Source organism: Branchiostoma lanceolatum, chromosome 12 (genome assembly GCF_035083965.1).
Source record: "Branchiostoma lanceolatum isolate klBraLanc5 chromosome 12, klBraLanc5.hap2, whole genome shotgun sequence".
In the NCBI taxonomy this organism is placed as follows: Eukaryota; Metazoa; Chordata; class Leptocardii; order Amphioxiformes; family Branchiostomatidae; genus Branchiostoma; species Branchiostoma lanceolatum.
The window spans coordinates 12,743,251-12,769,396 of NC_089733.1; the positions used below are offsets into that span (position 1 = coordinate 12,743,251).

Here is a 26,146-nt window from a genome sequence, read left to right on the forward strand (position 1 = left end):
GAAAAATCTCCATTCTCCTTGTCCCCTTTCCACTGAATGGAGACTTTTGAGTGACCAAAATTGGATCTTTATGACCTAAAGTATGACTTTATAATTGGAATATGGTCTATAATATCAAAGTATGATTTGAGTGACAACAAAACACATAAAACTTTTTTTTCAACGAAATCTGTTTGAACATAGATGAAAGTAAAAATTTTCCACAGTAGGGTAAGTATCATTGAAAATGATTCTATCAATTCTACGTTCTTCTGACTATAAGACATTCATGAAATATCTCTAGACAAAGACCATATAAAAACTAAGATGCTATTAAGACTTAATTTGAAGAGTTAATTTGTATACTTACGCAGTTTTCTTTCCATCTCATCGCAACGTCGTACCTCATTGACAAACTTCCGTTGGAAAGCGTTGACATCAGGATTCAACTGCGTAGAACAGAAACAATCATGGATGGAACAACAAAGATTACACTGAAGACAAATGTATACGCTCATATGGTCCATGTTAAGAAATAGAGCACTTTGAAATCACCAATCTACTTTTCACTATGCTTTTTTTTCCAGGACAACACGATAAATTATTTTAAGAAATCCGCGGAGCAAGAAAGCATATCAGAATTCAGATAACATCCATGTTGGCATGTTTGATGATAATGATGCTTCAAGGACAACAAATAGCACATGAGCAGCATTTTGATAAAGGAGAGTACAAAATGTGATCAAGACTGTCTAATTCTGACAAAGCACTGGCTCACATGTCAGAATTAATCAACCAAATTTAATAGAATAAAAGATTTCCCTTTGTGCAATTAGTTAAACAGCATGGAATTCATTACTGAGGCTTAGGCCAATTAGAATTATTCAAATTGGAATTAATATTCATCATGAATGATGGACAGGTTGAGCCCTACCTAATCATTGATATGCACATGGTCATATCTGATTTGGCCAAGGCAAAAGCAAGGTAATCAAGCTAGCATAGGCAGTCACTTAAAGCGGGGAGACTTCGGACAAATTTGTTGATCGCTGGAAGGTAACAGAATTTCAAAATCACCAGAAAGTCAAGCATATTTTTCACCTAAAATGCTACAATATATCACATGGGACGGGGATTGGTGACTTGCGAACATCAGCCTATCCATAAAAATCATGCAGTGATCCAGAGAACACTGTATTACTATTTCTGCCGAAAATGTCTTTTAGAGCTCACAGACTTGTCAGCCTTACAATTTTTCTGCTCTGTCGGTACAAAACCAGTATCTCTTGCCGAACTGGTCCGGGAAAAGTAAGTGGACCAGTTGTTGGACCAATTGGAAAATTCACAGTACCAGGCTATCAACAGGATGTTACCTGTCTAGGAAAATAACAATACAGCAGATTTGTAGCAATCACAGAGACCTGTACTCGTGTCTCGCTCTCCAAACATATACTATATATATAGTATTGCTGGACCTGTACCTGACCCTCTGGACCTGGACCGGAATTTTCTGTAAAAGTACCCACCCCTTCCTGGGAAGCTACTTACATCTCTGAACTGCACCAGTCCAAGCTCCCCCAGCTCCGACACGCAGGCGTACGCAGCCTCCGACTGCAGGAAGAGCTGCGCCAGGGTCATCTCCTCGCTGCGAAACAGTGACCCCATGGTGACCCCGCAGCAGCCTTCTGATTCTTCACTGAGAAAAGCTTCTTATCTCCTTGAAGACGTGCTACAAGACAGAGGAAGATAGGATCATTACGATTTACAGCATTTTCTTAAACTTTAAAGCAACAAAATAAGCAATTTCTGGTCTTTCATTTTCACTTCCACACATGTTTTTTTCAAACTGGTTGATTCAAAATAGTATTCATACTAGTGCCGCTCTAGCTACAAATGTATGTCTCAGTTTCACTTACTTTCTTTTCGAGATGACATTTCTATCAGCATCATGCTGAGTCAACAAAATGTCTATCTCCAAGCAGATGTAGGGTATGACATGTTTTTGAAGCATTTTGTACATCTTTCTATTGGTCCAAACATCAAACTCAATGCCATTACCATCTACGTGTACATGTAGTATAGGGTTATTGACCTGAGCATAAGTTGCATTAACTTATTATCATAATATCAATTGAGATTTCCTCAACCCAAGGACTTTCCAATCACACACTTTTTGAAGATAGAGGTTCCTGTTTAGTGTCTTCACACATCTGTATCTACTTAACTGTCACCTGCAAAGTATCAGTGTAGTAACTTTTTATCTGTGATCACAAGCATATGTAGAAATCTAACTTTAACAACAGATAAAGTTCACAAGTCTGGCTTTACACTCCCCAACTTCAGGGACGCTTACTGTATGTTGCTTTCAACATCATTCAGCGACACATCTGGTACGTACACTTTTAACAGTAACCATGGACTTGGGCAGCTTTGAAGGTGACCCTGAAGGTCGCATGAACTTGGCAAACATTTTGACCATGACCTGAAGGTTCTACCAATGCTGACCTTCACTACTTTCTTCAGTCTTCAAAGAAAAATGCAAACTTGTCCTCAAAGTTTGACTTAAGCATTCCTGTGGTTTTAGAGATGTTGTAATATTTTCAGGTGAGTTTTAAATCTGCAAATTGTATAAAAATCGTTTTTAAAAAAAATCTTGTATGTGGAATAATACAGAAAATTGTTTATACATGTATCTAGACTGTAGACTTGATGGCTTTTTTGGCAATAACATCAAGGAGGCCTTACTTCCAACTTCCTCTCAAGCTGTGATAACATTATATCAAAGGATTATGAACTTTGTCCAAGAGAAATATACTGTTGTAAGTGTCTATGTTTCTGATTTCTTTAATCTGGTCCAGCCAGAAATGTACCCTTAGAAGTTTGATGTACTAAATCTCTGATGAGAATGCCAGTGAGTCAGTATGGTTTCTATTGTTGAGCGTTGAAAAGAGTGTGTATGAACATCACATTTCTTCAAAGTTGTACCACATGTAATGGTCTCATAAGTGACACATCAAAGCTAACATTAGCTGGCAACTTAAACATGCCATACTGCAGACTAGTATGAAAGATAAAAGGTAAAGCAGTCATCCTAAACTGAGGTGAAGCATGGTGCTAGAAAAGCACAATGTGGCTTCCCTGTGCCTTGCGTTTTCACTTTCAGTCAAGCACATCTGGTTACCCCTACTTCTCGGTAAGTGTGTTGGGTTCTTAACGTGCAGCTAGGTTTACGTTCTTTTATGTGCAGAGGTTTGGTGCCTGAGGCTAAGGCATGAGGCTCCTCCATAATATTATGTCACCAACTGTAATGACAAAAGCAATCCCTCACATCATATCCAAGTGGGAATACATATCTTTTAAAAACTTTTGTGAATGTGATGTGAATTGTAATACAGTAGAATCCGCTTAACTGCACCACCCATTTGTCAGCGTTTTTGGTGCAATTATCCGGCTGGTGCAATTATGCGAAATGCCCAGCTGGACCGCACAACCATGGGCGAGGGGGTGTATTGTTAGTCAGAAACACTAGCACAAAGAAAACAGACGAAATAATGCACTTATTAATTTTTATTTATTGACCCCTTGCTGAAAATAAAATAATGACTAGGAACCTGTTTTGATTTTGCATTCTTTCATCTTTCCATGCGATCTACCGCATTACAACACACGTAATAACATATAAGTACTGTACAAAAATTCATATTCCTAATGCGACTAAACAAACCTCCCATTGAAAAACACGTCTGTTCTTTTATATCTACTTTAACAGAAAAGCGAGGAGAAGTAGAATTTATCTAATGATAGCCATATTCTTTTGTATACGTAAACTGTACTTGTTATTTTGTTTTGTTGCGACCTGTAGTTAGCCAAGTGTGGCAGAAATGTGCAATAAAGGTCTTCATTCATTCAATGTTACAGGGGAGGCATTCTGAAACATCGTCATGCCACTCATGGGAAAACAGTTTCTGTGTTACATTATAACGTAGAGTGCAGTTGTCGATTTACGTAAATCATGTACCGCCATGAAACTAGGAATTGAAACTAAAACTTGGTTACTGATTACGAGTGACCCACCCGGGACCTCCCATACGATTCCTATCAACGTAACTGTCAATGGAGACCGCCTTCTTTTGCTATTCATTTTTTTTTAAAACATATTGGCGGTATTGCGCCTTTACACCGGCAGGTATCGGCTCATTAGTACTGCGTTTGCCGATTTTGGTGAACCTTTTCAGTTAACTTGTCGAGGATTTTTGAAAAAAATTGGTGCAGTTATCCGGCATTGGTGACCTGGCGCGGTGCAGATATGCGGAGTCACTAACAATGCAGTGAATGGGAACCGGTTTTGGACATTGGGATTCGGTGCAATTAAATGGAAGGTGCATTTATCCGAGGTGCAATTAAGTGGCTTCTACTGTACCCCTAAATCTTGTTCTGTAATTCAATGTGTTCTTTTCCCAGCATCTGTAACGATTGCTTCTCTGGTGAAACTTGATTAGAAAATATCATATGTTGCATACTTATTCAAACCCTATATACATATATATTCTATAACATTATAATTTGTCATAGCAAACCTACAACCAATCTGTAGCAAAGGATTATGGGAAGTGTGAAAAAGGTGAACGACCTTGCAGTTATACTTACAGTATACCTAAATTGCATTAATTACAGAAGTCCTGCAACTAATCTATTAGTATTCATTATGACAAAACTCAACCTCTTTACCATTGGCATATCACTCTTCCTTTAGGGAGGGTCACAAAGAAAATCATATTTATAAAACATAACCAGACATGATATTTTTCTAGTATAATTTCTACTCTGAAATCTAATTATAGATTCTTGTTTCCAAATCAAATCTTTGCAAGACACCTAAGAGTTAATCACTTTCATCATGATAGACCAAGATGGTTGCAAATTGTATTATACTATATTTTAGTGGACTACCATGAATTTGTTAACTAGTAATAGTAGTATGACAGAAAAATCATACGCCTCCATATTTTTTTAGGTCACCGAGCACACGAAGAGACCCCGCCATTTTCATAGATTTCGGTGGTGAAACGGCCTTTTATCCAGCTCATCATTATACTTTCACCTTGTTTTTAGTTCAATAAAAGCAATGTTTTTAAAATTTTACTTAAATAAGGCTTCAAATATGATGAAATTGAGCAAATCTTTCTCACCTGTGTTGAGATATCCTTGTCAGTACCCGGTGTTGTACGTCATGTGATGGTGACGCAACCAAACGTGTCAAACTTCTTCAAATATTCAGTATGAAGAAAGTAAAATCACGAAAAACTAAAACGACAGAACATGGCGCATTAAAAGTTAAATGAGATGTTCTATTAATAATAATATGAGGCTGTGCATCAGTTTTCTTAATATTCAGGTTTCTAGCTTATACTTTTATTGCGTTTTGTCGCGGTTTGTCCCATGACGATGACGTTTGAGCCTGACGCCTGAGATCCCGGATGTATGGGCTAAAAGGAGTTTACTTGCATACGTAATTTCAGAAAAAATACTCACTTAAATCTCACATAACTTGCTCAAAATATTGAAATTTAAGTCAGTTATATCTAGAATATCAAACGAAAATACTGTCACAAAGCAACTTTCTTCAACTATTGATAATTTCGCCAAATATCGACAACCACATCATACCCTCAACAGCGCCTCATAGTCTCCACCAGACTTCTTGGGGTGTTCATAAATTGTATAAAACTGCCAAACAGGCTAAATACTCTGTCAAAGGAGTTATACGCCAATAGCCTTATACATTTTCAATATGGCTGACTTGCTCCTCTGGCAAATAATTCTCATAATTTTGGCCAATTTTTACCGTTCTCAATGTACCCCCAAGGAGCCTCGTAAAGGCTAGCCTCTCTAGAAATCTGGCCAATCAGCGCCCTTCTCCTGTTTGCCTAGGTTGCTGCATCATTCATGTTATACAAATGAGTCCCTTCGGTTGACAAACAGTCTAAAAAGCAAATAAGGTACGGTGAGGGAGGGAAGCCCACGGTTTGTGAATCGCGAGTGTGTGTGTGTACCGGTACATTCGGTAAGTGTCACTGCTTGTTTTTGCACCGTCACAGCGTTTTGGTCGCAGGTATGCGGTGTTTTTGCCGAACAGACGCCGGTTGAGACATCGTGATGAGGAATTGGTAACAGGGTTAGGTGCGCTGTGCAGCATAACATGTTTTCGGCGGGATGACGACAGGAAAGAGGAGCATCTTGCCGCGGGTTTTTGTATGTGCTAAAGCATGCGTATCGGCCTAGCTTGTCGGTTACCATGTGTTGTTTTATTTTATGTCGTAGATGTAAGAAAAACGGAAGAGAGAGGGGTACGAAGTTGGCGTGTAAACGGATTAACGTTTGCCTCTCCCCGAACCCATGAGAGAGCACAGCGCTCTAAAGAGCCCCCCGTCCCGCTCTCCCGTCACCCTCACGCCCTCTTGACGCTGCTTGAATTATATGGAAATCGTTCTTTATACGGCATTCCTCATCGAATTTCTCTCCTTTTGCAGAGGATGGGGTGGAAAGTTACAGTGTGTGCGTTCGTCGTTGCCATATGCGGTCTCAACGCTTCAGGTAAGGGGCTGACTACATGTACATTTCACGGTTATTATATATCCCGTATCTCCGACGTTGGTATTTTGATCAGTACCTCTGTTAAATATGTCACGTCGTCTATCTTCCATAACATACAGGGATAACTGAAACTATTAATTAAAATGAAACTAGATGCCTTAGGACCATAAGCAACAAGATTTGCTATCCTTTCATTGGAACGAAAATTCGAGACGATCGTTTTTCTGGCCCGCCTATTCCTAAAAAAGACCACTTCAGCAAACGAGTCCTCCTGACCACTTGTGAAATTCCCATAGCGAGCAATGCTGTGTATGTTTTGCGACAGGCCACGGGAATTTCACACCAAAGTGACGGCATCTGCCCGTCAAGTTTCCAGCCATGCCTTTTGGCTCGGCCGCTACGGGTCGCGCTAGGGTAGGACCGGCCGACCGGGTATCCTTTCTGACCCATAAACACTGAAACATTTGTCTTCGGTGGCTAACCCAACGCGTCGTTGGTCTTGAGTTACCAGGACGGTATGGATAGAATTTCGGGACTCTTTGATTTGAGAAGAAAAGGGCCAGGTGAGAAAGATGACGTAATGTAGATCCGTTCCACTTTCTGTTCCATAGTTAGATCCGGATCTACCTATCTACCTATCTGTCATCCGGACACACCCTCTCAACATTAGGCTCGAAAAATATCCTTTAATCATTGCGTTAAATCACCGACGTGTTTTATCATCTTGTCATTGGCTTTTGCGGACTATTTACCGCTATATAAGAGTGCACATTTATACGGTTAACCTTATGGTAAATCTGGACCGATTTTAGTCACTTATAATCGTCAAAGTCCTTATGTATATCGCCGCAGTCACGACTAAATGACAAAATCCGGGTCCTCCCGGATCTTGTGACGATTAAGTGGTACCACGTGGTCGTCCTTCTCTTTTGCCGCCAAAAAAATTTATCTGGCAGAACGTCGATTTCATTGAGGCTTATTTTGATAGAACAAGCCGCAAACTGCCTCAACAAAATTGGTCGTAAAATACAAACTGCGTACCCGGTAAAAAAAACTCGTAATGGTCCATATTTCTGCGCGAGTTATATCCTTAACTTTATACACATTGAAGGCGCGAAGGCTGTCATGTTTTACAAAAGTCCTATCTTTCAAAAACCCTAAATGCAAAACATAAATTTTAAACATTCAAGGTGTTTCTCTTTTTATGGGGAGGTCATAAATTTGCTACAACATTGTTACGGTTTTACGAGAGTGATTCAAACGTCAAAATTGAATTATCACATCTGCTGATAGATATTATGACGGCAATTTTTCAATATGAAATATACTTCTGATGAATATTACGGTTCAAAGATTACTAGACAAACTAGTTAGACGGTAGGCCTATATGTATGTTGTCCTAATTCAACGCGTATTTTGTCATTACGCAAATGGACCATAAGATAGCGTCCGTTTCATATTCGCCCTAAATAAACTTTCTTTTGTTCAAACGGCGTCTAAAAAATAGAAACACGTCTGGAAGCGTGGAAGGGCCAGGTTTAGGGTTTCTCTTCTCTGTTGTCGCAATATTTTGCTTTCCTTTGTCTTCGGGAAAGGGAGGCGTGTCCTTCAATTCAAACCCCAACGGTTACATTCAAGTGTTCGTCTCGTTTTACTTTCGTAACAACATGAACAGATTTCGCTGTGTTTAGCCTCCCATGCAAGCTTCATAACAGGGCTTGTTTTGGCCTATCATATTTTCTGACTTTTAGATACCGGGTTGCTGATAAATAATCAGAAAACAGCTAAAAATAGCCAAGCTAAGACGCCTGCCATTGACACTAGGTTGTGTTTGTGTGTTTTTTTAAACACCTGTTCCTTGCGCGCATTAGATTTAATTAAAAAACATGCATAATATAAAAATATCACCTCTAACGCGCTACCAGTCCATAATGAACGAGCCCGAGAAGTCCATTTCCGAGACTAGGACCCAACTGTAATACATTATAGACATAACCATTAATCTCAAGCGCCTTATTGCTTCTGATATGAAGGCCGGGGGACAGTTATCGCACTCTCACACGTCTCCCCCAATGACAGTTATTTTCCAAATGGAAAAGTATCAATTTTGCATCCCTCAACTCTTAGATAATCGAATCCTTTGACACATCGCGATCCGAGCGTCATTTCACACGTCAGTTCTGACACGTCAGATAAAATTGAATATTGTTCGGCATTATAAGTGCAGCGCCAGTGTGGCTTAAGACCCACTTTTAATTTTCTAGCATCGAACTGAAAGTAATTTTTTCTAGCGTTCGCTAAATTCTTTTGACGGTTCTACAGTGGGTGCGTTATGAGGTCGATTACGGATTGGGTTGAGTGTAACACCGTCGGTACCATTTGGGGCCAGGCGACCTCTGATCTTACCGTAACTATCGACTGCAAAATGGATGGATCCTTGTTGGCAAGGGTATTTTTCTTCTATTCAGTGAGGGTGCATTCCTACACAGCCCTGAGTGTGCCCCTAACTGCGGGGAAGGGGCGTGGCATCTCTCCCGGCTGCCCAGCTCAGACGTACCGCCAGCTAAAATGATGATAAAATGTCGCTAGCTATCCTCTCAGAATTCTCACCACAGAATTTTATCAGAATTCTTACTGAATTTATGCTTTCTTGCATATTTTTTAATGATTTTTTACCGAATTGCTCCTGTAAGCTGTCCTCAACTGAGGTCACTTTCCCTCTCTTTAACTATTTCTCCTTATTCAGTGTTTACGAAGCCTATTCCTGGCTGACAAATTTTCAGTAATAAAAACAGGCGCCGGCGAGTCACGAGTGTTGGACGTGGGACGTAACGCTCGGCTTGCGTTGTATTTATGTGTGATAAGATTAGGCATATGGAATGCCCTCTCCACATCCGATGTTTCTACATGAGTGTACATGTAGCTGGAAATGACGGTGTAAGCTCGCTATGCATAAACATCTTAAATTCTTCCCTAGAGTTAAAACTATGTTAACGTTAGCGCAAGAGCTTATAAAATAGATTCGGTATAATATCAATACTTTGACGCAATGACTTGTTTTTTCACCTATAGTTTGAAGTTTAGGGAACTTTTGTTTTCTTTCCATAGTAAGGATCAGTAAGCTTACAGTAGTACAGTTCTGTTGATAACGTGTACCTAAGAAACTGCTCGCACATATGATGTGTTTACCAAGTACTTATGTATACTACGGGGCAGCTGTGTACTTAGACAGACCGCTTACGACACTCAATGCTGGTACCATGTTTATACTTTCGTGACGATTGACTGGAATAAAAAAGACATTACCACGTTAACGTACTCAATGAATATAACAAAATATGTTTTAAATCCAGTTTTGTCTATCGACGATAGCTGAGCGTTGCTAGAACCCCAACTGTTCTGTTTATTCCCAAGGGGAATCTTCTCTTTAGAACCACAGTAAATCCACCGTAATCCCTTGGCCTATACTTTTCGTTCCGCGGCTTGATCGCAAATTTTCCTGGCTTCTTGCAAAAAAACGATACCATCAACCGATCTTCATTCTTTACACGTTTAAGGGACAGTCCATTTTATCATCACACGGGATCTGGAATTTGTCCAGGCCATATTGTACTAATTTATATGTAAATCAACCACTTCGGTATTGGAATTAGCTTTGAATATACGGTTGTGCTTAGCGAGGCCGATTTTACTAGAATTGCCACACTCAATAATTTCATTAACGCCCTGGCCCTGGTGTTAATGCTAGTGCTCACTGGACAGAAAAAGGGTAACGTTAATTCTATTTGAAAAGTTCAAAGCGTGGCCGTAAAATTGCTTTCCTAATTCGAGGGTTCGCACCCGTAGTAGAGTCTAAATGAAAGGGCAGGCGATGCAAACGGGAAACGGCAGTCGATCTGATTTTGATAATGAAATGTTGCGAATGAAAGCCAAAGAATACGACCCAATAGGATAATAGAATAATCAATATGATGGAATACCAAATCCATCGATTTTACCGAGAAATGGATCTGTGTTTCTTTAGAATTTATCTGTTTTTGTTAAAAATTGACGTCTCGCTTTTCCCTGACGAATGTTTAAAGGTGCTCAATGCAGGATTTTGGCGCATGACGGCTAAATTTTGTTTAAAGATATTCTGGAAAATGAAATCTTCGTGATATTATTGACATTTATCATTGATATTTTAAGACACTTGTGTCACTATTTCATATGTTCTATGCGCAAACAACCCGCACTACAGTACCCTTTTTTCAGGTGGTGGTTCCACTAAATACACGCTCGCGAGATAAAAACAAACCTGCACGCTTGTATGGCGCCATAATGTCTCATTTTCACTGAATATTGCTATGTAATGCGATTCAAACGCATTGGAAGGGCATGGCCAGAACATTTCCTTACAGCATCGTCTTAATCTTACATTCAGTGCCTTTAACTAGAGTGCCCTTAAAGGTTATATATGTTGTGCCCGTAAAATGGCTACCGGGTTGCGCACATTTTTAGCGGAAATGACCTGAAACCTGTCACGACTAAAGAATAATAATGTGAAAACATCAAATCGTGCTGCAAGGAATCGTCCAACTACCTTCGTGTCGAGTTTACGATCGGTGTATATTTCGTGCTGCAGTAGAAAATATAGCAGTCATAAAAATAGAGATAAATTTGTTCCCAGATAAATTCGTGGTTGTTTTATACCCCCATTAAGAAATCAAAGTTATGATATGTTGGTCTTGGAGTGTGTATATTCTGTTTATGTGGTTGTTAACGTTTTTTGGCTGTTGTTTTGTTATTTATTTTACTTACTATACTTGGTGTATGATTTGTTTGTTTGTTGTTGTTGCTGTTCGGAAGTTGTTCCTTGTATGCCGTCTTTACTGCTAGATTATTAGTCCGAAAGTAACGATGAATTTACGTAAGCTGGAGTAATTATTCTGCTGCGTAGTTATGAATTATCGTCTGTTCAAGATGACGAATTGGTCCTGGAAACGCTTCATTGCTTCTGTATCCTAATTGTATGATGCGTATATAACAAGTGTTAAAAGCTATTTCTGTTTTTTTAATAGAAAGACATACACAATTTTATGTAAAAAAGATTGTTAATGACCGCCGTAAAATAAAATTAAAATAATTATTGATAACGTATGATTTATGGTATTTTTTTATAAAACAATCCCTTTGAGAATTTTTTAATGAATCATACCTGCGAGGCTCCATATGTGTGGGCAGAATTTTGTCCCTTTATTCATTATGTAATAAAACCATTAGCATTCGTAACACGTTGTTGTTTTCATTTGGTCATTGAAATTGCATCATCCACTGTTTACCATTATATTCTTCCTGCGTTTTTGGTAACTCTAAATTCAAAGTTATTTGCCGTCACACAACTTTATGACTTGATTATTTCATGCGGTTAGACAAATAACGTTATACACCGTCGCAATGGTACTCTTCAATGCGTAAATATTTTATAATTCGCTTATCATAAAATAAATCATCATCAACGGTTGCTGTGCACTTGTAGCCTTTAAATTGGTAATAACCCAAGGAAATGTAAGGTGCTGATCTTTGAATTTTTGGAAATTTTTGGTTGATGTTTTGGAATTTAAATCAGACAGCACCTGTTTGCACATGCGTAGTGACGCGTCAAGGTTGTTAATGATATGGATATTGACATGAATGTGAATAATTTGCCCCTGGAGTCGTGCTATTAGTGAGGTGTCACAGACTTTAATCAAATCCACTCCCTCACACAATCAAACCGTCCTTGCTCAGTGACTATTGCTGCCCACCCCACCCCCATTTCATATTCCATCTTTTATATCTCTGATCACACGAAGAGACATATTTCCGTATCAGCCATTTTTGACATAATCTGTTATCAAATTTACAAAATCTATACCCATACATTATGAAACAGAAATATTTATGTGCAGTCGAGGCGAAAGAATTGATTTTTTCGCTAGTTCGAGTTATAACGACTTTTCCCAGTTGTCCCTAGTAAGTCCACGCAAAGAGCGCCGAACACAGAATCATTGGTCCAACGGTCGTATATAACAATAGTATAATTATAACGTGCATTTACTGTAGCCGTAAAATTGCGTACGTTCTGAGTGTATCAAGCTTGCTCGCAATTTTTGAGTTTTTGTGGAGTCTTTGTGGAGAGCTTTATCCACGTTATTTCTTGTCTTGATTCTGAATTTGATGAACCACAGCGATTCAACATAAATACCATTACCACACAATGCACGGTGTTTTACAGCAATATCTGTCCATATGTGTGATATTATCGTCTATTTTGACTGAGTCTGGCATCATCTTTGCTCCCTTTATTGCACGTTTGACTCGGAGCCGGAGGCTCAAATAGGCTCAACTATTCTTTATTGCAATACCGTTTCGTCGTAACACTTGCTTGCTCTCACTTTGACTTGCTGAAAACTTTCGAAAATTGCTTTGAAGATACGTCAGCGTGTAGACTGAGAACTGGTGATAACGTTACGGTTATATGCGATGGTCGTCCAACAGCTTTCCCGCCTTTCACACATTGTCACGTTCTAGCTCCTGAATACATCTGTGCTGCAAGATAGAGTACCACCATTAGGATGTTTAATGTTGCAAATCGAGACCACATTTTTCACAAAAACAGAACGCTAGAATGGTAACTGCTACCCCCACAAGACATTCTGGACGGTTTTCCGGAGGTTTCTACAGCCAATTTTGATGTAGGGACGGATCAGAAATGTTGTTAGGGAAGATGTTCTCCTCCACTCTTCCAACAACGAAACTTCCCCACGTCTACCTTGAGCTCGCTGAAGTGGAATGATCCTTACTTACTGAAGGGATTGTCGTCCTTTTTTGTTTATCTCCAACCCTAAACACCATAGAATCCACAAAAGCCGAGTTTACCGTCGCTGAGAAGCTGATAACCCTCAGATAACGACAGCCGCACGGTATATCGTCGGGGTTTCTATTGTTTATAGTTTCTTATTGTTCGTGTTGTTGCACAGAGTGACTCTATTATGTTGTAGTGGATTTTCTGTTTTGATTACGTATTTATCTTTGAGTTATTCATATATATATATATATATATATATATATATATATATATATATATATATATATTCTATTCTTAAAAGGTTGATTGGTGAATTCGTTCGTAGATTGTTTTATTTACTTTATTAAAATCGTCTGAACTTTGTGTGAACTCGACACATTGAAATTATCCACACGTGCTAGTCTCTGTTTCGAATCACGCATCCCCAAAAACGCCTTTCATCCAGCTTCGACCTGAAACAATGTACGCCCGCCCTTCCTCTCCAAAAGTAGCCTGGGGTCCGGCCTTGTTATTGGCTTTAGCCCGCTCCCAAGGTCCGCTAGTCACCAACTGTGTCGGCTAGCGTACTTTCCAAGCAGAGGTTGAATAGGCAGATGATGGGCTAGCGAAAAAAAACGGCATATGATAAAACGGTGACGATCTGCCCATTCAACCTCTGCTTGGAGAGTAGGCTAGCGGACCTTGGAAGCTAACAAGGCTGGACTCCAGGCTACCCACAACGAAGAACAGCCAGAAAAACAAGCGGATTATGGGCACAAATAGGTGCTTATCGTCCATAGCATCTGCCTGTTTGCTCCGTTCTTATCTTCTTCCATCCCATGATTAAGGGCGCCATTAAGCGATGACATAGTCGTTACTGCAAATATGTTTTCAAGTCATCTCATAAATAGATTGTTGTCAGCACAAATTAATGACAAATAACATTGACGTCTTTACTTCAAATTATTTGATATTCATAGTCAGATATTGAAATCCACCTTCATCTCCGTTGTATTTGTATTTGTATCTTCTTCACTGTGCAACTAGCCTTGTGTACACGCTCGTAGTGCATTTTTAACATGTTCGATTCATTACATTACTGTACAACGTAATACATTTCAAATACAGGCTTGTTTGCCAAAAAGGGCGCCAATTTCACCAGCAAACGACATCCCCGAAAATAAACCGAGTCATTTCGCCTCTCCAACAGACGTTAAAGAAGATTGTATTGCCAATGTCGAAGGCAAATCTTTGTCGAATCTAACGAGTAACCACTGACTACAACACCGAAATGAGTATTGCATACTTTCGGTCCATTTTTCTCCCTAACAATAGCTTCTACGTGAAGTGATACACAATTGATGATACAGCTTTGAATATAGATGAACTATTCTGAGGAAAGTCACCCTTGCCAGAGTTTATACTATACTGGTATTCCCTTGTGCGTATGTGGTTTATCATGTGGGATCATAAAAAGGTTCGAACCGTAAAAGATGGCGGACGGTAATACTGCCAACAGATCACGTGACGGCCATCCAGTTTTATCTCTGAGACTCTGTGTTCATGAGGAGTCAATTTAGATACTGAGTTGTGATATAAACCTGGACTCACTGGCCTCAAGGGAGGGGAACTGTATTGCTGGGAGATGGAAAATTAAGGAGAGGGTAGCGTATATGTTATTGCAGGCTTTCCTGATGCCGGCATTATTACCTTTGCCAAGAAGGTTATGTTTTCGGTGCCGTTTGTTTGTCTATCCTTGGTCTATCTGTGTGGGGTTTTTGTTTGTATGTTTGTTTGTTTGTTTGTTTGTGGATAGCATAAGTGAAGAGATTGTGGATGGATTCACATCATATTTGATAGGTGGGTAGAGGTCGGAAAGATGAAGGTCAAGTTCGATAATGAGCCTCGTAGTTCTCACGTATCTCAAGCACATTTCGCAGGGTTTTTATTTTTTACATACTGACTACGGAATCGATATACTGCAGGGTCACCCAAATATCGGATCACGTGATCCATATCTGTAATTTTTCGCATCTAATGTAATTACGGTCGGCATCTTGACTTCAATCTACACTTATCACTTCACATCAATGGAGTGGAATCTTGTCTATGTGTGTGTTTACATTAGAAACATGCGATTAGCCGCATATGATAGCATCAAGATATTACAGATTTACGTATGTTAGCCTTTATTGTTTAGTAAGTAGAATCTTAACATTTGTTTTGTATATGTCTATGTTGTACTCTGTAGATGACCGTACGAATGTACTCTTTAAATTTGCTGTGTCAACAAAGCTACCTTTTTTATGAGTACAAAAATACGTAGTTTATTACCTTTGCAAAGAAGGTTATAATTATGGTTTCGTTCCCTTTAGCATGTGAGTTTGTGGACTAGCCTGGTACACATCCTCTTCGCTCCTTTGACAAAGGTCCGTTCGCTCCTTTGATTATAAGCCTGGGTGCCAGACCCCCGATCTCTCTATTATCTATCGTGCGGGTTTCTCAGGGTCCATCTCAGGAGGAACTGTTGTAGAATTTCCTTGAGGGCATGTTGGCCCTAGAGCCGAGGAGTTGGTCTATGTAGGCCCTGAAAACAGTCTGGCATCGAGGCTATCCTTTGATCATCATCGCCTTCACAGGTCGGCTGCAGCGCAGATTATTGTTTTACGGTAGTTTCTTTGATCGCTTCCCTGTACAGTAGTCTGAGGTCATCCCTTACCATCCTGGCGACCTCAGATGAAATATTAGTCCTTCGTAACGTTTAGGACAGTGAATTATTGCCTTATCTGGGACAAGTCTTTGATGGCCTGCTGCAAAAATGGCGCGTGCCCTAGTTCTGCCAATATGGGTATCCATCCCATATACCGCCAGGTGCCTTCAGGAGTGACTGTATCACACGTGTGGAGACATCCTTATCTCCAAGCAGATGTAAGGATCCGGCTCGGTCTCAGTGTTTTGCGCGTGATTTTGCAACATTTAGTACGTCTTTCTAATAGTTCGCTGGCTACTAGAAATGTATGTACTACTAGAAAGACGTACTTATAACTGTTACAAGAAAAAGCGCAAACACTGAGACTGAGCTGGATCCTTACATCTGCTTGGAGACTACAGAAACATATGAATCTGAGTTGAACATAATCTCCAAGCAGATGTTAAGAGGATCCTCGCGACGTTTCCTGACTGACAGCGTTTGTGCGTCATAGAAATAGTCTCTTTTGCTGACTAATTTTGGTTGCTTTGATTTGATTTGAATTGATTTATTTGGCTGTATAAAAAGACATACGGTCAGGAATAGCCCAACTAGCCGGAAGATATTATAAAGGGCTAGCCCTGGTAACTGTACAATATGTAATATACAATAACAACGGTTACAATTCTCAATAACTTTGGTTGCTAAATAGAAAGAAAAATTCGGCCAAATGACGTGACTGATTTGCTACAGGATTTAGCCGCCCACAAAGACACACGACAAGCAAGCAAAGAATTCTATTCTGGAAGAGACATAAAAACGCGGCTACCAGGAAACGACACACTCTTCCTAGCCTCCACCAGGCCTTCCCACGGGGGTACGGATCATAGAATTCGGCATTAAAAGGAATAATTGGCCAGGAGAGTCAGTCCACGGTAAGGTTAATATTTTCCCGCGCCTGGAAATGTTACCCTATGCCGGCCAAGCCCTACTGGAAAATATTCTTCCTATAACCGGCGTGGTTACGGTCTTGTAGAGACTACAATCTAGTATCTGCTTGGAGTTGGTGTTGATAGGTTGAGGTGAGATGGCACTGTCCAGGCTCCGTGCTATCGTGTGACCACATGATTAGAGCAGACATGAGACAATGTGTGACTTATTCTTCACGTTTGCACTTAGTCTGTTAAAACTCCACATTAACGAAGGCTAACGTTTTATCTTAGGTCCATGGTCCCTTGACCGGCTACACCTGGTAGATAGGTGCCCCTAGACTGACTACAGTTGTTTGATAGGAAGATTCCTAGACCGATTAATGAAGAGAGAATTTCGAAAGAAAGGCGAAAAAGAGTAATGAAACGAATGAAGGAAGGTGGAAGTTTAAGAAAGCTGACATAACAAAAGAGGAAAAGGGATACAAAAGAAGGCAACAAGAACGAACACCAATAGAACGAAAATGAAATAGACAATAAGATGGAAGAAAACGGAAAAGGAATAAACGAATAGATGAACGAATGAAAGAATGGATGGATGGATGGGTGAACCTGAGTTAAATATCCTTTATTGAATGTTCACGTTTAAGCAGATTTATTTTGTTCCCTTTCGGCTTATTATGTGTCGTAGAGACTAGGGTATTAACCTTCTCCCTGCTGCCTAACTCTGTAACCAATAGAGAATTGGGTGCCAAACGTTACTTCAGTGTGCTAAAGGTTACAACTGGGTACTGATATACAATCAAAACAGCAAATGACATCCCCCCCCCCATAAGACTAGTCTCCAAACAGACCCAACGGTTGCAAAGACCGTATCCAACTTCCCTGGCTGACTGGAGCTTCTCTGGCTAGCTTGTACGATTTTAGCACCGTGGAGATCTGCTTGGAGATTACCATAAGACCAGACAAGAAACGTAGGCTATTGCACACGAAGTACACGTAGTGCACACAGCATATCGATATCTCCAACGGTAATGCTTTCTCTTCCTCCAGTTGTCCAGAAATAGGCTGTTTGGCACGACTGGTCACACACATTGAGTTCCAGTCTGGTAGATACCTGCCAATGCTTTACACATCATTCCGGTCTTTTACACCATGTTTTCAGTGCTTTGACTTGAAGATAACTCAGTGAGTAAGGTGTAAAACCTTGTTCACTGTGTTGCCCACTTCAGTGCATTCCGTTTTTACGGTTAGGGTGCTCTCGAGAAAGCAGTCTTTAGCAACATTTTGATGCCCCTCACTACTACCGCCATTTTCACTCAGATTATGTTGCATCTAGGTATGGGTTCTAATGGCTTTCTAATTGCAGAAGATCCAGGTCAACTTTGGGCCCAAAGCAAGAAGAGAATCTAATTGACTTACTAAGGCTGCAAATTGATGAACAACTTTCCACACATGCACACAAATGTCATTTTCGAGATCAGCACTAGATTTCTTGACATCACCCTCGCTTTTCTGAGGGCACATTACTGGATTAATAAGTACGGAGGCCAACGGAATGATTTAATTATTTACAGGGTCAAAGTCAGTTTTTGGCCCAAAGCAAGGGGAAATGGGTTAAAGCTATGAATTGACAATCAAGTATCCATAAACATATTGCAAAGAGAATTTTCAAGATCACCCCCTCGATGTATTTCTCAACATCAATCCCAATTTGTGACAACAGGGGGCAGTACTTGTGCCTGTAGGATATACTCGGGGGTTTATTAGACAAGACAAGAGATAATAAACAGCACACAGTTCTGAACGCATCACAGCCAGTATTGAGTAGAGGAACAACTAACTAAGCTCTAACAGGAACCCATAAAATCCGCAGAGGGCTTCGCTAATGTAACAGGTGCATTATAGAGAGTACATTGCTGTCTAGGGTAATTTATTATCCCCATATTCGACTAAAGCCAGTCGTTGCAGAGAAACCATTTATTGCCAGGGGGAAAACGGCCGCTAATGTTAGTGATTTACATGAAAGGCGTGCATGCTTCGCTTAGTTTGGGGGCGATGGTCATTTTTTTTCAGGAACGGATTGACTGTTTCAAAATTTTATCCAGTTGCTTGAGTAACTGTTTTTGGCGTATCTTATTGCCTGGATGCCAAACCTTCATCAACGGACTTGAAATAAAATCGTCTGTATACCCGGTTCCTGTAGTTACCCTCGCCCACTAGTGAAGAAGGTTATTTATTTGTCATTTGTGTGTCAGTGTGTGTATCCATGTGTGGACAGCATAATTCGCAAAGCTATGGATGGATCTTCATGATATTTGATATGTGGGAAGGGGTTGGAAAAACGAAGGTCAGGTTCGATAATGGGCGCCCTAGCGGCCTTTTAAGCTACTGCAGCGGAACTTTCTGTCTTGTTTTAGTTTAGAGGGAGATGGAACTCATTACTGTAGGACATAACACAAATTGCAGACAGCACTAGCATCGAGGATACGGCCCATCTACATCTGAAATCGCAGCAATAACAGCGCAGCTCACCTCCCCAGGCGCCTGACCCCAACTGATGCTAGGGTCACATTTCCTAACCGGGGCCCGGCCGGGCTGTTTGCGGAAACGAAAAATCTAAGTGTATGTCAAGGAATTTGCACAAGCTATGCTCTTAGATGATTTTGCGTACGTTTTGTGTTTTTATTGCCGTTTATATCGTAGTTTTCGTTCCCAAAGACTGCCCGGCCGGGACCCGGATTGGAAATGTGACCCTAGCATAAGGGGTGCTGCCCAGTACATAAACTAGAAGAATAAAAAGAAGATACATTTTTATTATTGTGCAGATTTTAACCACGTCCAGCGTTTGATTTTAGGTACACATAGGCTTGCATTATCATTTTCAACTTAGCTTTTTCATCTCTTTTTCAAAGAATGAACCCTTTCAATGACAATGCTATCGTTCTCCTTTGATTAAAGTAATGGTTTTGATCTAAACCAAAAATCGCGCACTTATCAAATCTGGTGGATTTGTCTGTATTTCCAGTCTATGAAATATAGTTTATCTCACTTGTGCTTTTGTGATAGTTTTGACCTAGACATCCTTTTCTTCTTCTCCTGCGAACACTGTACTGTACTGTTCTGTACTGTACTGTACTGTACTATATACTGCACTGTACTGTACCCGGCAATTATAGGTCTGCTCCTGGGGCATGTTGTACGCATATAGACTAACGGTTCCGACAATTGAACGGGAGGAATTCGTGAAAAGACCGGTTGGTGGCAAAGGTCACTGCCAGAGGTCATCTCTGCTTGCATGTACGTGTTCTAAGGTACATGTTTAGCAACGAAAGCACCATCAACCATACGGATGAGACAAAATAATTACCAAACTAAAAACATCCTCACCAAATTGTCTCTTTTTACGCTTTGCCATATATGCGTGTGTACAATTAATGCGTTTCTGGTATCAAAAGTAAAAGAAACATTTCACAAAATTTTGTCAAAATTAAAACGTTAGTCTCAAAGAGCTACGGCTACATGTTCATATCGTTTACTGGTGTGATAAACACAGACAAAGCATGTGACGTTTAAAAGTATGTTTAGACCCCGTTCTCACTCATTTTTTTCAATCGCGATTGAAGTATAATCGCGATTGAATCGATCCGATCGCGATTGATTTTTTCAGTGTGAACGCTCCCAATCGCGATTGGAACGATCCAAAACGATCCAATCGCGATTGGATTGTAACTACCTCCGGAGGTAGTTTGATTGGATTAATCGCGATCGGATCCAATCCAATCCTATCAAATTTTGAGTGTGAACACAACTACGATTCATTCCATCGCGATCGGCGGAGATTTCGGCTGGTTCCGGGGGTGGGAGGTCATACATGCGGGTACGTGGGGTCATAGTTCGCATCGCGCGGGAAAACAAACCCAAGCCGCACGTCAGATCGCTCTTTTACAACAACAACAACTTTTCATCGTCAACAATGCCCAAGAAGAAGGATAAAACTCCGTCAGCAACTTCAGCTGGTGGCAGATGGCGCGATGAGGAGACCAGGGTCCTCATCGCAATCTGGGGGAGAGAGGAGGTGCAGGCCAAACTGGGGAAATGTCACCGAAAGAGGGACATTTACCGCACCAAGTGACAATGTCTAGCGAAAAAATAGACACAAAACAAGGACAACAACAACATTTACCAGATGATCGCCGATAGCATGCTTCAATCGTGCTTCAATCGCGATCGGATCACGGCGTACTTTAATCCACTTGGCGAAACGCAGTGTGAACGCAAAAGTTTCTTTGCGTTCAATCGCGATCGGATCGAACAATCGCGATTATACTTCAATCGCGATTGAAAAAAATGAGTGTGAACGGGGTCTTAGATTCATATTCACCACAAACTCGCGGATTTCTGCTTCTATATGATTTGTTACGTGTGTATATGTCCTTGTAGTGATAGGTATGAAGTACAGTTCACCTATCACCGTGAATTTCTTTTTATCACGACTTTCCATTATCCACGGTTCAATCCATGGCTGACTTCACAACATGTCCTCTCCAAGGGTCACGGACGCGCAAGGATCTAACCTGAAACTGAGTGAGTGATAAGGTCATCCGTCAGCACAACGCCTCCCCCCAAATAATTCCTTCCGCCCCTGTTGGGCATCTGAGGTCTATTTTACTCTTCTACTGTCTGAGAACCTACAAACGCGTAGAATTTGGAACTGTCTATTTTTATCTGCGGTGAATAATGTTGGCAATTTGGAAATAGTTTAAACCGTGGATGAAAAATGCTTTTTCAGGACACGAAAATAACATATGAAACGCCCCCCGATGAAACATGTCCGCGTACAGATCTGCATATATCAGGAGATTTGCTAGATCAAAAGACGGATCGCACATTTCCCCCTCTGGGAAACTTGCAGGGATCCGGTACATTTGTCAGACCTTCCCTTGATTGTATCTGCCACAACTGTAGCAATGATCATGGCGGGTCCCTGGCGTAACGCCACCAAACAATCGTCAGTCCCTTGTGCTGAATGCTAAGCAGTACTTAGCACCCTTCAGTAAAATGTAGACATCTTTTGACAGCTGTACTGCTCGATATATGATTTGTCGCAAGAGCATCTGAATAAACGGACAATTAGCAATAAAAAAATATGCTTGGTTGTTTTGGAGTCGGCCAGGAAGTCCTGATTTGCTATTGTTGGTTAAAGTGCTGTCCTGTCCCTGGTGCTGAATACACCATCACACTGTGACACGGCTGTTGGTATCTCTACAGACTCGCAGACAAAAAGACTAGTCTTCTGTATCTGTATCTGTTTAGCCGGTATAACCGCCATTCGGCGAAGCACACCAGCTTCTGGTTATATTACACCGAACGGTGTGTTACACCTAGTCTTTGCATATCTGACTGTAACCGTTCTTTAAAGATATTTAGTGAGGATGCAGTAATTGATGACAACGAGTTCTATTCTAATATGGTTCTCGGAAAATACGATTTTTTGAACGCATCAACCCTTGGCTGATAACTCTGGTACTTAAAGGCATGGCTATTTCTAGTCCTCTTCTGAGCTGACAAGTGCTTCTAGTCTCGAAGTGCTTTCTGACCTCACGAAGTAAGATATGTATGGAAGGATGCTCCGTGCATCGAACTCATTGATTGCACCCGTGAGGCGCCCGGCGTAAAAACGCTGCGTCCGCTTGGGTGTCGTTACGCCGAGAAGTCACCGCTGTCACAGCGAATAAAAGAGGGATAACTCAAACGGTTGCGTCTTTTTCACGTAAGGATTAACTAGATCAGCAGCGTTTGTGTGCTCTGAATAGCACCGATTTGAAGCGCTCATGACAGGAATACATTTCCTCTGGCCATAAAGCAAATCATTTACAACTGGGAATACCCGAAAAGTCACCGCAAAGGGATAGAAATAATCCCCAAGCAAGAGCTTGCAACGGGAGATTGTCACGTATTCTTGTTTTTCATTTGAAAGCAGGAGCGCTCGCGGAGAAATAACGTATTCGTATCTAATGAGAACCCCGTGACATTACTATGCGAAAGCCTTTGATGTCACGTGAAGATCACGCGTGTGAACACGTGATGCCCATCATTCTTCCCCGCTGTCTGATTGGTTGGTTAGACGTGAGTCGCAGTTACTCGGTCATGGCGACCTTTTAATTTAGAAAAGCGTCTCCAACATCGATCGCAATGAAGTGCCGCCAATTCTTACATCAATCATCTATTGTTTACGCTAACTTGGCAGATTTATATTTTCCTGAATACATCATGTAGGTTTAGGGGACTGACCGTTTTCGTCCTCGGGAAATGGACATTAGAAGAAGGGAAAAATCATTTGTTACCTTGGTGGTGATTTTTTTGTCATTCGAACGCATTTTTGTTTTATTCTGGAAAGTTTTAAGAAGAGTCGCCTAGATTTGACGTAGAATTTTTCACGTTAAACAGAAAAAAAACTTGCTACTTATAACTGCGATAATAGAACATAAAACATTTTCATTACAACTGGTCGTAATTGAAATTGATAATGATATACAAAAGCAGGTCGCCGTGTTTTTGTTACTGAGGTGGTTTTGAGACATCATTATTATTTTTCCAAAAGCACCATGCTTCACCTCAGTTGAGGACGACTGCTTATACCTTGACCCTTTATATATTGCAATAGCGGGATATCTATACTCTAATCTCCAAGTAGATGTAAGGATCCGGCTCATTCAGTGTTTCACATTTAGTATTCGTTTCCAGTATTTCACTTTTTAAAGGACGTGAACCGTTAAGAAGTGTAATACTAGAAAATAGTACTAAATGGCTCAAACACAGGCGTAAACACATTAGCCGAATCTGATTAGACATTGTAGCGTTTACGATGCTGTACAATTCTGCCTCCCACTGTGCTGTGGTGTTCCAACCGAGTTGTCACGCATGTGACATATGTATTGTTTAGAATATAAAATCAACGGCTCTTGGTGGATGTCAATGTGAAGATATTGGCACATCGGCGCACCAAATCCGTAGTGTGCTTTTTTTGGACATATTTTGAAAGATTAGCCATCAAAATGTGTGCCAAAAACAAACTACGGATATGTATTGTTTCGCGGCATTAAAGTGCCATGCTGCTAACACAAATCACACGTGTGTGCAGGACATCTATGCGTGCCTGATGATTGCAATGTCATCAGGCAATATCACTGCAGACCGTGTTGGAGCATGACTGTGAACTAATACCATCTGTACGCTCCGTGGACTTCTAATGCGGTACTTATTCTTGCACTTCGTCACTGCGCAACCTGCACTAGTCTCTACCAGACTTCTCTGTGGGCTGCAAGAACAGTAGAATTTGTGAAATATGGAGAACATTTTGCTAGAAAGCTTGACTGTCATTAGGAGTTTGTATTTGCCAACATACCTATATTTTTAGTCAAATCCAAGTCAAACCGGTTATATTTGGGGTTGATCTGAATGGGCCACAAATGATTCAAACCAGATGCAGATATGAATTGGTTTGTTTTCAAACTGTCTAAAACCACCTATCCAGGTGGTTTGACAGTTTGAAAATAAATCAATTCACATCCGATTTGGACTGTTCAAATTTACAAAGTCTAAACCGGTTTGAATTAGATTTGACTACAATCTATCCGGGTAGTTTGACAGTTTGAAAATAAACCAATTCACATCCGATTTGGACTGTTACAAAGTCTAAACCTGTTTGAATTAGGCTTGAATACAATCCGATTTACATTCCATTCATAACAAACCCCTATGTGAACGTCCTTCACACCCTATACCGTCGTCACGGAGAGTCTTAACCAATAACCACCCCCAAAACACTTCCCCCACTGTTTAACTGAATTCCCATCTGTGTAACGAACCCTTGACACAGTCATCAGCGGTCTCGTGCACGTTTAATATTGGCTTTCAGTCAAGGCTAATAATGAATAGACAACCGCACCGCAACACGGATAAGAGATCCCAACCGTAGATAACATTCCCTACTGCGTTCCTTCTGTGGGCTGGGGCACAAAAATCGTTTTTATAATCCGCTATTATTGATTTTGATTCCCTTTCTATTTTTAATGCTGTGTTATTTCAATGCGTTACGCAAATCATTCCGTAATTTACTCATTTTGTTATATAACGCAGGATAGGAGTTACTCAACCAACAGGATAGTTTTATGTAGTTATTTGAGTAACTGTTACCATGCGTATCTTATTACCTGGATGTCTAACCTTCATGGACATTTGTTATATATCGTAATGATATAAATTACATGTGTGCTATTTTCCTGCGTTACGAAAAATATTCCGTAGTTTCCGCATTTTCATAAGTAATGTTACATATGCAAGTTACATAACGTTACAAACATAAGTGTTATTTCATTGCGTTACTGAAAATATTCCGTAATTTCAAATTTTTAATTTATCGTTACACTTTGGGACTTTGCAACAGAATCTGGTCACAGATATCAATAATGATATTCGAGTACAGACTAGAATAGACATAATATTACTTGTCCGACACACTTTGTCAGATATATACAACATATTCTCTTGGTTTTACGTTTTCCTATTCTTATTCTGATCCAGCCAAAACTCCCCCAAAAGTCCCCCACAACATAACAAGTACATAAATATGAAATAATCGATAACACTAGGGCAGGAATCAGCGAAACAGATCTTGTGACTATGACGTCATAAATCGTCCTTCCCTGTACCGTCTGTTGATAACGGTAGTATGAATGACAGTACTTCCACGTCATGGAGTATTTATGATCCCTGCTGTTAAAGCTACCGTAAATCTACGTGCGTCCCTTTCTTTAAGGATTGATTAGAATGTTTGGAGTGGAACGAATTGGTCTGCTGCGATGGGAAGAACCGAGCAGGACAGATCTACCTGATATAGTCTCTTAGCAGGTCTTTCCGTGGCAACTGCCGTTAAGAAATAGTCTCAACCAGACTAACTACGCTGGCTGTAGAGGGAATATTTACCAGGGAAGTTTGGCCTCCATAGGATTTCATTTGCTCGCGCAGTTCCAAGCTTAAGAGAAATGTTGCCCTCACCACGTACTCACCCTCCTGGCCAATTATCAACCTAATTTCTACTTTCCATAACCGGTACCCCTTAGGAATGCCTGTTGGTGCTAGACA

General features: G+C 40.5%; 2 protein-coding genes across 12 annotated transcripts in view; one reads left to right on the forward strand and one right to left on the reverse strand.

Annotated features, from left to right (window-relative positions):
• LOC136445839 (V-type proton ATPase 116 kDa subunit a 1-like) overlaps nucleotides 1–26,146 on the reverse strand; it is a 268,423-nt gene that overhangs the window by 27,313 nt on the left and 214,964 nt on the right. For 6 of the 7 annotated variants that reach the window (XM_066444001.1, XM_066443998.1, XM_066444002.1 and 3 more), the window contains exons 1-3: nucleotides 5,169–5,290; nucleotides 1,528–1,708; nucleotides 350–428 (exon numbers count right to left, since the gene is read on the reverse strand). The exons of the other annotated variant lie outside the window; for it this stretch is intronic. In XM_066444001.1, the coding sequence (XP_066300098.1) occupies nucleotides 350–428; nucleotides 1,528–1,644 (196 nt within the window). In that variant the 5' untranslated portion in view covers nucleotides 1,645–1,708; nucleotides 5,169–5,290. Of the gene's footprint in view, nucleotides 1–349; nucleotides 429–1,527; nucleotides 1,709–5,168; nucleotides 5,291–26,146 lie in introns of those variants that run through there. 7 annotated transcript variants of the gene reach the window in all.
• The window catches only part of LOC136445916 (lachesin-like), a 33,722-nt gene continuing 13,488 nt past the window's right edge, over nucleotides 5,913–26,146 (forward strand). Inside the window, exons 1-2 of one of the 5 annotated variants that reach the window (XM_066444142.1) lie at nucleotides 5,913–6,043; nucleotides 6,510–6,573. In XM_066444142.1, coding sequence (XP_066300239.1) covers nucleotides 6,513–6,573 — 61 coding nt within the window. In that variant the 5' untranslated portion in view covers nucleotides 5,913–6,043; nucleotides 6,510–6,512. Of the gene's footprint in view, nucleotides 6,044–6,096; nucleotides 6,232–6,509; nucleotides 6,574–26,146 lie in introns of those variants that run through there. The other 4 variants (XM_066444143.1, XM_066444141.1, XM_066444145.1 and 1 more) reach the window with 4 other exon arrangements.